The 15851-nt window shown below is 42.6% G+C and overlaps 2 protein-coding genes across 2 annotated transcripts in view; both read left to right on the top strand.

The window, feature by feature from the left end:
• Positions 1-1517, top strand: part of clpb (caseinolytic mitochondrial matrix peptidase chaperone subunit B) — a 34299-nt gene extending 32782 nt beyond the window's left edge. Inside the window, exon 16 of the mRNA XM_044031824.1 lies at positions 337-1517. Coding sequence (XP_043887759.1) covers positions 337-534 — 198 coding nt within the window. The 3' untranslated portion in view covers positions 535-1517. The remainder of the gene's footprint in view (positions 1-336) is intronic.
• A 10043-nt stretch (positions 1518-11560) lies between these two features.
• phox2a (paired like homeobox 2A) lies at positions 11561-15706 on the top strand. Its single transcript, XM_044031631.1, has 3 exons — positions 11561-12170; positions 13257-13444; positions 13601-15706. Exons 1-3 carry the CDS (start codon positions 11948-11950, stop codon positions 14090-14092), a joined length of 903 nt encoding a protein of 300 aa, XP_043887566.1. The 5' UTR covers positions 11561-11947; the 3' UTR covers positions 14093-15706.
• The last annotated feature ends 145 nt before the right edge of the window (positions 15707-15851 follow it).

Genomic DNA, 15851 nt, shown 5'->3' with positions numbered 1-15851 from the left:
AATTCAGTGACAAAGCGACGACACACAGTTTAGAAATAATGAAGCAGCTCATGCTTTAAAAATGAAATTGACTGAATTGATTAATTAAAAAGGAGAAGGGTACCAAAGAATGGAATGGTTGGAGCCGCTATTCCTACTGGAAAGGCAAAAAAATATGTACCGTACTGTAGTTTTGCTTGTCTATGCCTGTTTTCATGCATGGTTTCTGTACACAAGGATCAAACAGAAGCAGGAGAATAACATAATAAAAAAATAACAAAAGATTATGCACTTGACCTCTAAGCACCCGCAAAGCCAAACTCTGCTTTCGTTCTAACCTCGTCACTTATCCCTCAGGTGGAGCGGCGAGTCGTGAACCAGCTGGCCGCAGCGTACGAGCAGGAGCTGCTGCCGAAAGGCTGCACCCTGCGTCTGTCTGTCCAATCGGACGGCCAGGAGGAGCAGAGCTCGCCCAGTCTGCGGCTTGAGGTGGTGGGAGAGGACAGGTCATCGAGGACGCTGGACATCCGTCCACCACTCAGTCCTGAACACTAACAAACACACAGAATCTACACAGAATATGTCTGCGCACACACACACGCACGCATCATCATTATGCAGTGTCAGGATGGAAGGATAATTCATGATGAATGTTACCAATAAAAAAAAAAAACCCTAAACACAACATCACTGCCTCCGTTTCAGTACACACATGCGGTCGTTTGATGCCAACATTCAGCACATAAACAGTCAGTGAACTGGACCTCCAACAGGCAAGAAGATGCCGCGTGGACTCATGTGATGTAAAATGTCCGCACAGTGAATGTGTTGCAGGTCAGTCGTTGTAGGGTGGAGGCGTCAGTGAGTCTGTGCAGCCTTCACTTCATTACAAACATCATCATCATCAGTGAGTGGAGGGAAGCCATCACGTTGATGAGTAAAAGCTTTGCAGCATCTTTGTTTAAGTAGAAGCAACAACACTTAGCTGTTAACCTCGTGAGACGTGAATATCCACCGTGTCCAATATGACATTCTGGCTAAATGTGTTATTTATTAAAGCTGCTGTATGTAAGTCACTGACAAAACTATTCCAGTACAAAGATTTATTTCATAATGATGATGGAAAAATAAATGTGAATGAGCAAAAGATAGTTTCACAATGTCTTCACTTTGATGCACATTTTACACGATAAATAAAACAAAAAAAATTCACTTAATTTTAGTAAAGAATGCGTTAGTGGTGAAATCCGAAGCAGACTGTGTAGCAGTCACTGAATTATGGCTAAATATAACTGTCTGGTGAATAGTTTCTGTTGATGCATGTTCACGTGAAGACGCGTCGTCTGTCACGGCGGCTGCACGGTGTGCGTCTGTCTGTGACGTTAAGAGGAATTTAGAGTCGTAAAGAAATAATAATCTCGGTGCTGTATCATAAATGTTTGAACAGCGCGTCGGCGAGGCGCCGCATGTAATCGAGCAGCATCTCTCATTGTTGTTGTGCCCTCTGTGTAAATAAAGTCATCGCGACAGAAAGGGAATTCCTCCGTTTGTTTTGTTTTTGTTGCACTGACACCTTTTGATGGATGGACGGACACGTCTGTCTCTGTGTGTGTCTCTCTGTGAGTGTGTGTGTGTGTGTGTGTGAAAACCAGTGCCTGGGTGGGAATTCTACAACAATAAAGCTTGTCCACCTTGTGAAACAACATGACAGAGGAATTTGATTGGAATCCCGCTCTGTGTGGGGGGGCTGTGTCAAACGCTGGGAGAAAATGCAGCAGCACGGTAAATGTCACTGAAATGTAGAAGAGCATCACACACACACACACACACACACACACACCATGCTGGAATGTCTTCCCTATAGGAATTAGCATAAAGACCCCCACAACAACACAAACACTATTTTATTCTCCCCAACCAGTGTCGTTATACTGTAACACTACAGTATTCAACTGTTACGATTATTTAATAATACAATTATCTAATCAATTAGTTGAGTCAAGAAAAAAAAAAGTCAACTTCTTTCATGTGATGTGAGGATTTTGTCCCTGATCAGAACAATTAGATAATCCAAATCTTTCATACTCTCAGCTACTACACATCTACACTTGGATCAGGGTCAATTTTACTAGTTTTACTAATTTTCACTAATTTGGGGGTCAATTTTACTTATTTTAGTAACCTTATTTATTCATTCCCTGTTGTCTTACACCCAATGCCTGATCTGCTGTAAGCCTGCATGTTTGCATTGTGTATGATTGTGTATGGGAAGCTACACATGTATTGTCCTTGTAAATATTTTCTGGCATTGACTATGACATTAATTAAAAGTTCCTGAGGGAAAAAAGTAAAGTAAATAAATGTTTTGGTTTTTTATTCCTTTTATCTTCATTTCCACATCTAGTTTTCATCCAATCTAATCCAACTTTATTTATAAAGCACTTTCAAAAACAACGACAGCCGAAACAATGTGCTGTGCATCGGAGATAAATGAAATATAAACGCATAAGACCTAATAGACCTAAGAACATATAGTAAAACATACAATAAAATGCTGTAGAAAGTATAAAAACAAATAAACAAGTCGCACAATAAAACAAAATATAAATATAAAAAAGATAAATACACCAAAGAGTAAAAAATAAGATTTTAAGATGGAGCAAGACCATTTAAGGGTTTAAAAACAGAAATAAAATCATTTCAAAATGAACTCTAAAGTGCACGGGCAGCCAGTGGAGTGAGGCTAAAATAGGTGTCATGTGTTCCCTCATGATAGATGCTTTATTCATCTCCTTGTGGGAATCACAACACTTACAGTGGCTTTCACTCTGTGGTTGTATTAACTGTATTTTGCACGGATAACTAATTGTCACACGCTGCAAGTGTCACAGATACTGGAACTCTTTGAGGCCCACAGAGAAAAAAGAGGAAGAAGAAGAAGCAGCAGAATCTTTTTAAAAACACAGGACTTTTTTTCTTCTTCAAGAGATTGCATCTTTACAGTGGATCAGGTTTTGCCGTGATACCTCGAGGCTTTTCCCATCGCCTATAACCCTCAAACACATCTACAATTTATGGTTTTAGGAAGTAAAGCTGGCAACGTGAGTGTGTGTGTGTGTGTGTGTGTGTGTGTGTGTGTGTATCCATTTACCCTCCCCAAGAAGGAGCACAAGAAAAGGAGGAGAATGAAAAAGAGAAGAGGCTCTTAGTCTGTCCGTCAGGCTATTTCTGACTGCTGCCATTTCTCTGATTAGATTATGGAGAAACAGAAACCTGGCCCTCCATCGTCCTAACCTCCCTCTCCCTCTATCTCTCTACATTTTGCTCGCTCACTAACTCACTCACTCCAGCCATCCTCCCTCCCTCCCTCTTCTCCACCTTTCTCTCTCTCAGCCCTTGCTTCTCCCTCCTCTTGTCTGTCTGTCCATCTGCCCTCCCTCTGCCCCGATGTCTTTCTTTCTTTCTTTTTTTCAAATGCACCTCCTGCAGATGATACAAATGGAGGAGAGTTGAAGGTGCAGCGCAAAATATGTTGAGTATAATACTTCACTTTAGTCTGCGAGTGTCTCCCACTGAAGTGAAATAAGATTATCTGGTAAATATAAAACATCGGGGGAAACAAAAATAGAAACGAAAGATAATAAAGGTTGCTACGTCTAATACATACATAATAAATACAGCACTGTAAAGCAATAGTATGGAGCAGGCGTGGGAATCACACGGTACCTCACGATACGATACCAGTAATATCACGATACTGTGATAATCGATATATCGCAAGACAATCATACTGCGATACATCGCGATATCTGTCGGACAGAAGAAAACAAAACATTACCGTGAAAAGTGCATAAAGTCTATGTATTGAACGTGGATGGAGCATCTCTTAACGTATCTTTCTCCGCCATCATCCCACTGTAAACGCCCTCTTCTGGTAACTTCCACCCTCAGGTTTCCCTTCATTCATTTGTAGCAGCGGCCGTTTACTTTAGAGCGCCTTCATTTGTTAATTCTTTGCCTCTGACACCCCGGTCATGTCGCTTTGCACTATTCAATATAAGAAAGATCAGGCCGTACCGTACCTAACAGGCTACCCAAGACAATCCAGACTCTTTTCATGTGTCATTCCACGCCGGTAGAATGAGCTACTGTGCTCTGCCAGAACACACCTGTCTGTCTTCAAGAAGCTCTTGAAGACCCAGCTCTTTCCAAGAGCATCTTCTGTCTGAGCACATAGCCTACCCCCTTCCCCTGCATCTCCTCCTGCACTTGGATCCACTTCTGCAGCTTATGTAGCTTACTCCTCTTTTGTAAGTTGCTTTGGATCTGCTAAATCATATCAAGACTTGCCCCGGCAGTATCAGTTATCGTATTGCACGAGAACGGGCGACGATATATCACCAAACCGCTACTTTGACCCAGCCCCTAGTGTAGAGTCTGTAGCTCTTCTATCAGCTGCATACACAGTAAATCTGCTTCTACAATGACATGGATACACACACTGACAGTTATTATGACTGTGATGGAGTGAAAACTGGGTGTAGAAGTTTGGGTGTGTTTGGTGTTTGGTGCAGTAACAGTTGCAGCAGCAGCAGCAGCAGGAGCAGGAGCAGCAGGAGCAGCACGAGCAGCCAGGTGGAGGTGCTGAATGATGAACGACTACTCGAGGTTCTCCCATTATCATATCTGTCCCTGCTCTTAACAGAGCATTTTCATCCGTGTCCCTCTGCACTATACTATAACACACACACACACACTGACTCGCTCCTCTCTCCCTCTCTCTCTTTGTGCTCTCCCTCTGCTCCCTCCAGGATAGCGATCGATTTCACCTCCATTACCTCAGTCCACTCAGCTGCAGTTTGAAGACGCTCAGCTGCTGCAGAGCAGGAGCCTCATCACAGTCACCACTCTCTCTCTCTCTCTCTCCCTCTCTCATCTCCCCAAAATGCGACCGTGGACTCACGGTGGCTCTGCGGTGCTGGTGCTGTTACCACTGGACACGCATCCGGTGCCGCACCGCAAGGCGATCACGTGACTACCTCCCCCTCTGGCAGAATCATTAGCATAGAAGACAAATAAAGGAGGCCACCACCAAAAAACACACCAGTCTGTGCGGGGTTTTTTTTTCTTTTAAAGAAAGGGAACAAATCCATTCCGCCTAATTCGAACCTTGCTCAGGGACAGCTCGCGTGGCAGATTGCAGCCTAATTAGTTTAGAGGGAATTTAATTCAATTAACTTTCCACAGCTCCGCGCGCCCCGCCGCTGGGCTGCTTTCAGAGCGCGGGGCCAGAGCTCCAGATCTAATTAGCGTGTTTGGAGAAGCTCTCCTGCGCGCGGCCTTTCCTCGCTGCTCCAGCTGTGGTGTGCGTGTATGTGTGTGTGTGCGCGTGCGCACTGTGGTCTCCGGGGACCTGGTTTTTATCCTAAAAAGCTTCTTTTTTAAGTAACATGCCGTTATCCATTAGGATAATACAGGTCTGGTGCCGCAGTGGAGAGATGTACGCAGCATGTGAATACGCGCAGCTGCTGCGCGTCACGTCACGTGCCTGCTGCCGCTGCTGAGTGCGCACTCAACTGATGTTCGAGTGGACTTGAATTAGTGTGAGTGTCGTTTGATGGGTTAAAATTGATGACCTCGTTTTTAAGGCGATTTTTGACCAAACTTCACCCCGATGATGATGATGATGATGATGATGATGTTCTTCTTCTGTGCTGCTGACTGTCATTTTTTTGTCTCAGCTCATTAGTTTGGTTCCATTATTTAAATCAAATGATGATGAGAAATGATTTATGGTTCTAACCACATTTTCTCTCCAGGATGAGGAGAGAATATTCTGGGAACACATAAGAGCACATTTCAACATTCGCATACCCCCGCGTGCATCGATCCACTGCGTTGTAAAATAGAATTTCTAAGTTATGTAAAACAACTTATCCTCAAAACTGTGTGCACTTATCACGACAATTGACAGTTGTTGTTTTTAAAATAAACTTAACACTAAACAAGTGCCTTTGTGAATGTTGTCCAAGTGATTAACATTCATTTATCTTTTGTGTAATAACAAAAACAAAGGAACACGAAACTTCGAGTGAACGTAACCTGTACGTGTGTTGTTGTTTGAGTGGGTTTAAACAGTAGATTATCACCAGTTTAACTACTCAACCCTGTTTGAGTTTTCTCTCGATTTTTAATGCAGCAGGTGAACTTTCACCTCTATGTACAACCACCGCGATGTGGTTATACAACAAAGGAACATTCAACAACATACATGCTGAAGGGATGACTTTTAAATGAGGTTAGAAAAGGGGATGGGAATCGGTCGGTATGGTCCTAATCACTGGATCGGACTACTGCAAATGTAAAATCCGACACAATCAAAAAAATCCGACATATCTCATGCTTCAATATGCACAGAATGTAAATAATTACATTGTAAATAGCATTTCAGCTGAGTCATGTTTGGGCTGTTTATTCCTTGTTTTTGGGAGAACAATATTTTCTACACAGTGGTTCACACAAATGTGTTCATAAATGGTCTAAAATGACTGTATCAGACTAATATCAGGTCGATACTCCAGTTTGTGATATCGGTATGGACACAAAAAAGTGGCATGTCCCACTCAATTTAATAATGTAGGCGTATATCTGATGAAGTCAGTTGCAATGGAAAAAGCCTTATTCTTCCAGCCCAGTGTTGAGAACTATTTAATGTTCACTGTGTTGAGAAAATGCATTTGTTTTTATAGATTGAGAAACACAATTCAGTCTCATTTTGCATACAAACTAAATATACCTACTAAACAAGCACATTTGAGCCTTTTTTTTTTACACATTAAAAACAGACAGCAATATAATGATGTTATGAAACACAGTGGAGCAAAGATTATTCCTCAAACTCATTGAACTTGAGTTTCTCAGCCACAAAGAGCTTCTCTTATCATGAAATCATGTTGACTTATTTAAAAAGCAACACATATCCACTGTGTTTTCCTCACTGGGACACCGTGCGCACTGTCAGGTCCCTGCACTGTGATTCTGATCAGGTGAATCAACACTCGGCCTGGACTTGACTCAATTACATACAACATGGCTGCTTCACGTGCTCTCTAACCCGGTTAAACGCGCGCCGTCGTCTCCAGCCGGACCGTCACGGTGCATTCCGGTAATTGGGGATTGAAATGCGGGGACAGGCGCACCGACTGGCCCCCCGGGCCCACAGCCCGACTCATGTCCTCCTTCCCCGCACTGCACGGTTTCTCATTCATCATCGGGCAAATTAAATGCGCACTGCGCGATCCTCCGTTGTTGCGCAAACGTGGGCTGATGTTAACGGTTGAATCCGCGACTTTTGATTTTACAATAATGCGCCATCAAATCCATCTCCGAGGGAGAAGTGTCTTTACAGCGACGATGACACGACACATTTCAGTGACTGTGCAGCTCTGTGTGTGTATGTGTGTGTGTGTGTGAGAGAGTGTGTGGAGTCACAGCAAAGGAAAAAGGAAGTGTGCGTCACAATAATGCGGTTAAATATGAGGTATTCTTCTTTATAAATATCCAAACTGACATGAGTGTATTTAAACTGTTCAAAGGATCCATATAAAAACACGCGATGAGAACGAAAATTATATTCATACAGCAACAGATACTGAGCGCCATGTCAATCAGCCACTGCGCATTTTACGCACAGAGACACTACGCAAATGTAGCATCTAAATCAGCGTCGTTCATAAAACAGATGTGTTCCGTCTTCCATAACTTATTTTATCTAAATGTAAGTGCTTTTTATATTAATAATACTCAAACCTTCACAACAAGATGTCCAACTAAATTCAGAAAACACTCATAACTTTGATATTTACTCAATTTGACCGATCATTTTATCTGTTCATAATTAAAATGCTGTGCATTTTTTTTTAAAAGGAGCATATTCTACATTTAATTTGATTTAATATTGAGTTGCAACTTTAAACACTCACAAATGTGCATTCGTTTTGTTAAACTATTTTAGAGCAATGACACAGTTTAATTAGTTTAATTCATTATAAATGTTAATTACTGTTCCACACACATTTAGGCCTGTGTCTGACCGACGACAACATGGACTGTTGCTCACAGTAACAATGTGTCACCACATGTATTTGTTCATTTAACTGTGTCTTTTACAAAGAAGACGTTTTCTGTCCAAACCAATAAGGAACCGAATCCGCCTGAGTCTGGGGCAGGAAAACGCCTCAGTCTCGACACATGCAGGACATGTTCTTTGAGTTTTCATGATGGATGGACCTGCAGTCTCTCTCTGTCCGTCTCTGTCTCTCTCTCTGACTGACAGCCTCGGACCACCACCGCGTGGCACCTGACAGATACCGGACTGGGCCTCCCGGGAGGCTTTTCTTCAAACCAGTGTCGCCAGTGTCCCATCCTTTACTCATCCCTTATTCACATGTCTCGACACACACACACACACGCACACACACGCGCGCACGATCACACACACCTCTCCATCCATCCATCACAGGAACTCGCTCTTTCCTCGCAAGCAGCTACATATGACGCACAAGTGCGTTGACGCGTAAAACCTGTGTGCGCCAAAGGTGGAGGAGCATCAGAAATGATTTGGGGTTGGAGTAAAAGCGTGCTTGCACAGCGCAGAAACAGTCGTGCGGACACACCACCATGATTATGTGCCATAAAGTCTAATAGCGTGTTATATATGATTGTAAGGAGCAGTGGAGCAGAGAGACGATTAATAAACATCACATATACATTCTAATATTCACCTTTTACCTCTCAGACACAAAACACGTCTCGTAATCAATGAAACATTTTACATGAATATATGTTGTTTATTTGTTTACACATTTGCAAATATGATTCTATTTATACTACTTGTAATTAATATATGTCCATACTTTTTTATTTTATTTATAATGTGTGTTTACTATTTATTATCTTAGTTGTGCTGTAATAATAATATATCGTATCTTTTAAATCAAAATTAAATTTTATTATCACAACGTGAGGCATATGTTCTTCATATTTGTCGCCTGTCGCCATATGATCATGATTTAATATCAGTTTACTGCTTTAAGACATAAAACCGCCACTTCAATGTTAACTCAATCATAACTCTGACTAAAGCATCGGAAAGCATCAGATTTTCTCTTGATAACCCGGCTCCTCCTGGCCCATAATCCCTATAGTCGGGGTCCCTCTCTCTGGGGCCCTCAGGAGCCTCTGGGGGACCATTGTGTCCCTCCTCTGTTGACTCAGGCGTCATGAATGCCAAAGCTCCTCGTTACTGTTTCCGTCAAAACCGCCCCATGAATGTAAAAGTGCAAAGTTAAAGCCTCCGCATGCAGAGTGGAGCAGAGGAGAGGTCTCCTCCCTCTGCGCCGCAGCTCTGTGGGTGGATTAGCGGCCTGGAAGAGAAACTCTCCGCTCTGCTCCGCTCTCGTCTTTGAAGGGATTAAGAGTTTAAATGGCCTGAAAGCGGGAGAAATATAGGGTCGCTCCTGCAGGCTGCTCTTTTTCTGGAGTTAAACTGTGAAACACTTAAAAGTTTCTTGGCAAACTCACCTCTGAACTCTACAGACGGGACGGGGACACACAACAGTCCCGAGCTGAAAACCACATTTCATTTAACTTAGGTGACTTAAAGAAACGGCCCCGGTCATGGTCACACACAATTTCATTTTATGTTATTTTATTTTAATCACACTTATATGGAGACCATTTTGTTTAATGCTTTGTTTGTTGAGTTTGAAGGAAAGTTAGTGAGCCATTTCTACATGACACAATATAACAGTGAGTTGAGTCTGTGATACTTTGATATTCTATTTTATTAAAACTTGAAGTTAAAGTGTATAGTATCTCTATATGGGGAGATAGTTTCACTACATTTTAACCCTTATTTCTATCAACTGTATATGAATACTTGCCATCATCACTATAGGTCTGCAGTAATAATCAATAATACAGGCTATAGAGATGTGTAAATATAGACTAATATCTGCAGCAGCAATGCCACTTAAGATCTATAGTGATTGTTTATTTTTAAGTTGTATGATCATTTTATGATTTGCATGAATAAAAATAACAAATTCACATAACATCACAACGAAGACGAGCACTAATATGCAGGGTGGCGTTATTATAATCCCATGTTTAGAAGGAAGACTGAGATTGACACACACAGACACACACACACACAGGGATACTAATTCGTATTTAAAGTGAGTGGAGCAAGGCAAATTCACATGTGCGCGCTCACGTGTGTGTGTGTGTGTGTGTGTGTAATGTCATTAAGGAGCATCATCACGCCGCCTCTGGTCAGGCACAGCGATAAGAGCGCGCACTTATGCGTTTCATATTCGCGCACACGACTCCAAACCCAATTAATTTCTGTCGTGCGTCACGGCGGCTACAACGTAATTTTCTTTGTGGATTATATTATTCTGGTGAAATGTATCCACTAATAAAAAGCCTGTTACTTTTATCAACAAGAGACTGAAAAGCAACAGAAGTGTGCGTGTGTGTGTGTGTGTGTGTGGACCGTGTGGGATATGACTTATCACATTGTATGACACCGAACAATAAACTTAAACCAATTTATGGAACGTCAATGCGTTTACGGTTGAGTCTCTCTCTCTCTCTCTCTCCGTGTCTCTCTCTCTGGTTCCCTCTCCAGTCCTATACATCAACCCGACGCTTTCTGCGCTGACATCTCCGTAAAAAAGTGATCGGAATCAAATCAAAGCTTTTAATCTCAGCAATCACCGTCACATCTGGACGTTTCTCGCCACGTAAAGACTTGTGTGGCTGATGCAGCTGCAGCTGCTGATGCTGATGTTGTTGTTCTCCACGCGCTTTTACGCAGCAGTATTTTGGGGCTAAAAACGACACCTGCTCGTAACATGCACTTATTTATAGATACATTACGCAGTTATGGCTCCATGTATAAACCGCTGTCTCTTATGGTGACATGGTAACTCAGTGCAATATCAATGACAACACACTGGAAGTGTGAGTTTTAGCACATGCAGCCAATAGCGGACGATCCCACTCTTATCAGGAAACCTCTGATTCAGTAAGTGAGATATGAATTAAACGTAGCTTTATTGTAAAGTTTAAAACACAAAAGTATCAGATGATTATAAAGTAAACCAGGCTGTTATTGGTCCTGTTTGTCCCTTGTACCGTGGTCTTGAATCAGTGTTTTTGTATAAAAAAGAAGCAAATAAGCCAAATCTGTCGTGTTAAAAAAGTGTCCACTCATTATAAACCTTGACAGTTTATGAGCAAAATAAACTCATATATGGATTTATGTAAATGAGATGTGGTGACATTTGATATCCAGTCACATTTGTGCTGAGTGAGGACACTGAACTCAACACAATCATCAATGCTTTTATAAATATTTTCTTCTCTCTTTTTTTTAGACTTGATTATTTAACTCATGGCACCTGCGAGCTCGCGAGGCTCTGGTGCGCGTGGGCGGCGCAAAAGGGGGGCGTGGGATGGGGTGGGGGCTGTCCGTGTCCACGCTCACTCACTGGTGGCATTGTCATGGAAACTACAGACCACCGCCTCGCTATTGTCTCGCGCTCTGCCAAGTTTATTATAAACACCGCGCGAGCCGCAGCGCGCTGTCAAACGGAGCGCGAGTGCACAGAGAACTACAGTCCAGGGAGCAGAAGAGGAGAAGACGGGATAGACAAGGCAGAAAGAGACATATAAAACTGAGGGAAGTGAAGGTAAAGTGTAGAAGGAAAGAAAAAAACGTCTGGATTATTTGCGGTGAAAAACCAAAAGAAGAGTTTTGGGGAGACGCGTCTTTACGCAGTGGCTGGGACAAACACAGAGGAGATACCACAGCAGCAACTGTGAGCAGCTTCTCTCACCATCCTCTGTGTCCATCCACCTCGCTGTGTGTGCACACCGGTGTTGTCACCGGCTCTCCTCCATGTATAAAATGGATTACTCCTACCTGAACTCCTATGACTCCTGCATGGCGGCCATGGAAGCGTCGGCGTACGCGGACTTCAGCTCCTGCAGCCAGGCCAGCTCCTTCCAGTACAACCCGATCCGCAGCGGACCTTTCTCCAACCCGGGCTGCACTCCGCTCAGCACGGCCAGCTGCACACTGGGAGCGCTGCGGGAGCACCAGCCCACACCCTACACCTCAGGTAACACGCAGGGAAAATAATCCCGGAGATAAGAACTCGTATCTGAACAAGAGGGCGAGAGAGAGAGAACAGACGCTGTGACACATGAGCTGCGTAAAGAAGCTTCATAAAATCCGTTTTCTTTAAAGATGGCCTTTTGCATTCCATTTTAATTTAATTTATTTTTTCGTGAGTGGAAAAAAAATCTAATCATAATTATTGAAAAAACAAATGTATGAAATTAAAGTTTTATATTATTGTTAAAGTGCTATGAATACGAAGACTACAGTTTATTTTGGGCGTTATACGGAATCATCTGTAATACTGCTGCAGCCACTGCTATAGGCTTTAACTATAGGTCAATATTATATCCTATAACGGATTAAAATGATACACTAAAAAATTAAGTTTGACAGCTACAGGAAAAAACAACTCAGTCTTGAGGAATTTATCACTGCACACACACATACACACACGTCTGCCTTTATATTAAATACCATGATTGTTTGATTAAGTTTTAATCCCGTTTAATAACAGAAGGTTTGATTTTTTTTTGATGCTCAGATTAAATTCTAAAAGACTCACGCCTACACTGAAATATTGCTTTGTGGATATTGAGACATAAATGAAATCATTTTCAAATAAATTTAGAACACATGAAATATAGATTAGACTTTTAGTATAAAATATTTTGTACATTTGCCAGAGTAACCGAATATTTTAAATCTATTAAAATTAAATTATTTCAGAAAATAAAACGGACAAATGTTATTGATTTATGTTTTCGTTTGAACGTTTCGTTGTTAATGTGGCCTGCAGGCCTTCAGCTCTCATTATTAGTTTTTATTGTTATTATTATTATTATTGTTATTAAACGATTTATTTATTAAATTATTTGATTAATGTATTTTAATAATGTATTTACACCGTGTTATAATTGTGTCGATCAATTTATTCACCTTCCAAAAAAATAATTCTGCTATTCACTGCAGCCAGTGCAGCTTTTACGCAGAGCCTCTGCGTGGTTTTTAACCCATGGCCACTTTTCTTTTACGTTGTTTCCTTATACATTCACACCTCTTAACGGAACTACGTGTCTCCTCGCAGTTCCTTACAAGTTTTTCTCGGACCCCTCCGGCCTGAACGAGAAGCGGAAGCAGCGGCGCATCAGAACCACGTTCACCAGCTCTCAGCTGAAGGAGCTGGAGCGAGTGTTCGCTGAGACACACTATCCAGACATCTACACCCGCGAGGAGCTCGCGCTGAAGATAGACCTGACTGAGGCCCGGGTGCAGGTGAGAGGAACAGGCCTTTTATTTTATGTTTTAACCTGATTTTTGCATTTGTGACATAAAAATGATCTTCAAGCGTTGGTGTAATTCTTCTCTATGTAACTATTCTGTCTGTGTTAAATCACACACTAACATACCTGTGTGTCTGTGTTTGAGCAGGTGTGGTTTCAGAACAGACGTGCCAAGTTCCGTAAACAGGAGCGTGCAGCCAACGCTAAAGCAAACAACTCCGGTGGCACCACGGGCAGCAGCAGCACCAGCTCTGGAGGGAAGAAAGGCGGAGACACAAGATCTTCATCAGATGATGATGAGTCCAAAGAATCCACCTGCAGCCCCACACCTGACAGCACGGCCTCCCTGCCGGGCTCAGCCAACGGTAACCTGGGCAGCCCTGCCAGCCTGAGCCCAAGCCCGGCTCCTGCCAACAGTGGCTACATCAACACCTCCAGCTCTCCAGTCCTGCAGGGGCTGAAGGCACCCAACTGGTCCAGCCTGGGGCCATCCAACCCTGCAGTGGCCCAGCCTGCTGCCCAGACTCAGGAGATCCTGAAGGCCTGGCAGCCAGCGGACAGTATGACCGGGCCTTTTGCTGGAGTCCTGTCCTCCTTCCACAGAAAACCCAACCCCGCCATCAAGACGAACCTGTTCTAAAGCACAGAGGAAGAGGAACAAGTCAGACAGACATTATGTGGTGGACTGGAGTAGCAACGAGCTTCTGGCTTTCATGAGGGTCAGAACTTGCTCCCAATTATAACAGTGAATTCACTGGTACTCTGTGCTGTAGTCTAGCCAGGGCCTTAATTCCTCTCTGAAAACCATCCTGGCACATCAATTCAAAACACAGGTAATGAAGTCAAAAGTCTGGCCACCATCAGCATTATGCAACTGTGCCCATTATATCGGCAAAACTCTTCCTGGAACAGAAGTCTCTCTTCCTCAGACTCTATTTAATGATGTTAAACTCTTCATGTACTTAAACTGTTCCTGAAAACCTTCACAGGACATTTGTGTTTCCAGTCCAACTTCATCCAAATTTTTTGACTCCATGCGCACATCTGATCCAGACACGACGCTCTCCTCCTCTATGTTATTTCTACTGCACGCTTGCCTTCACATTCCCACACTCACTGCATTGCAACACACACACATCCTTGGCCCGGAGCACTTGGTGGACTGCCACCGCTGATGAGCATGGCAGTCAGGTACGAATGCAGAGCAGAAATCCAAACATCCAGCTCCAGCAAATCCACAAGCACAAACGTCCCATAAGCCCCCTGACACACAGGAACACCCAGCAGAGGGAACAGAGTTCCCCCCTAAATCTGTTTGCCGAGCAAAACAGGGCAACCAAAAAAATCCAATTAGAGAAGCTGGGTCCAGACAGGAAACCAACCCAGAACAATACATCCCCTCCTCCATCTCAACTGTATCAAGTCCTGACTCCCCCCAGCTGTCATTTTGAACATGACCTCTCCTCCAGGGTTTAAAATCCCATCATGCCTCTCTCTGTCAAACAGTGGGAACCCAGTTTGACTCACATGTCCTGGCGTTTCCAGCACTGTTTTATTATGGGTGAAGAAAATCTCTCTTACTATAACGGGATTGCAGAGTTGGTATCTCAGTACTGCAGCTGGTTTCCGCCTTGCTTCGTGCTGGATTGATGGGAACCAATGAGTCTGAGCTTCGTGCTTCAGTTTGTGGCGTGAACTCCCAACAAGTCAGTCACTTAACGCTCCTGCAGCTGACAAACATACAACAATCGTCCTCAGCAACATGACACACGTTGATCAAGTGGTAATTTAACATACAGTGAGTTTTCTACTGTATGTTCATTCATTTTATTCTCTCATCTTTAAGGAAAAGCAGCTGTCCCTACTTTCTCCCTTTTAAAAACATCTTGTTGCAAATCAGTGAAACAAGCTGGAGGTTTTTTTTGGGGGGGGATGCTTTCCTCTAGAAATCTATTAAAAAGGGTAAAAAAAAAACATGTATTTATTAATATTTTTATTATATCTGTGAGAAACACACCTATTTCTTTGAAGTGCTCCATAGAAATTCTGTAAGTGTAAATTCTGTAATTAGTAATATAAATACTAGGTAGCCTTTTGTTTATTACCTCACACGTTGCTTTACTGGTTGATTTCATCGAAGAGCATCTGTCTCACAGGCCGACACGTCCATGGAAACTATAAATCGACTCTAGCGAATGAGAAGTTATAGCACTACTCTGAATATTCTAATAAAAACTACATTACTGAATCACTACCCCTTTGATGATGTCGTTTCTTGTGTGCGAGTGTTGTGTATAAAACAGTTTTCATAGACTTTTGAGGAACTTGCTTCTGAAAATGTGCTTCTATTAACATATAAATCACAAATTGTACCGTACACACACACACACACACGCTCT

This window comes from Solea senegalensis, linkage group LG8, assembly GCF_019176455.1.
Source record: "Solea senegalensis isolate Sse05_10M linkage group LG8, IFAPA_SoseM_1, whole genome shotgun sequence".
NCBI lineage: Eukaryota > Metazoa > Chordata > Actinopteri > Pleuronectiformes > Soleidae > Solea > Solea senegalensis.
Note: the sequence above shows the minus strand (reverse complement) of the source record. Positions and strands in the feature narration are given on the sequence as shown.

Excerpts from the sequence above, each read along its gene's own strand:
- phox2a (XM_044031631.1), top strand. The coding sequence starts at position 11,948 with ATGTATAAAATGGATTACTCCTACCTGAACTCCTATGACTCCTGCATG. Across the intron at positions 12,171-13,256 it reads GCCCACACCCTACACCTCAG|TTCCTTACAAGTTTTTCTCG; the intron begins GTAACACGCAGG and ends GTCTCCTCGCAG. Across the intron at positions 13,445-13,600 it reads TGACTGAGGCCCGGGTGCAG|GTGTGGTTTCAGAACAGACG; the intron begins GTGAGAGGAACA and ends GTGTTTGAGCAG.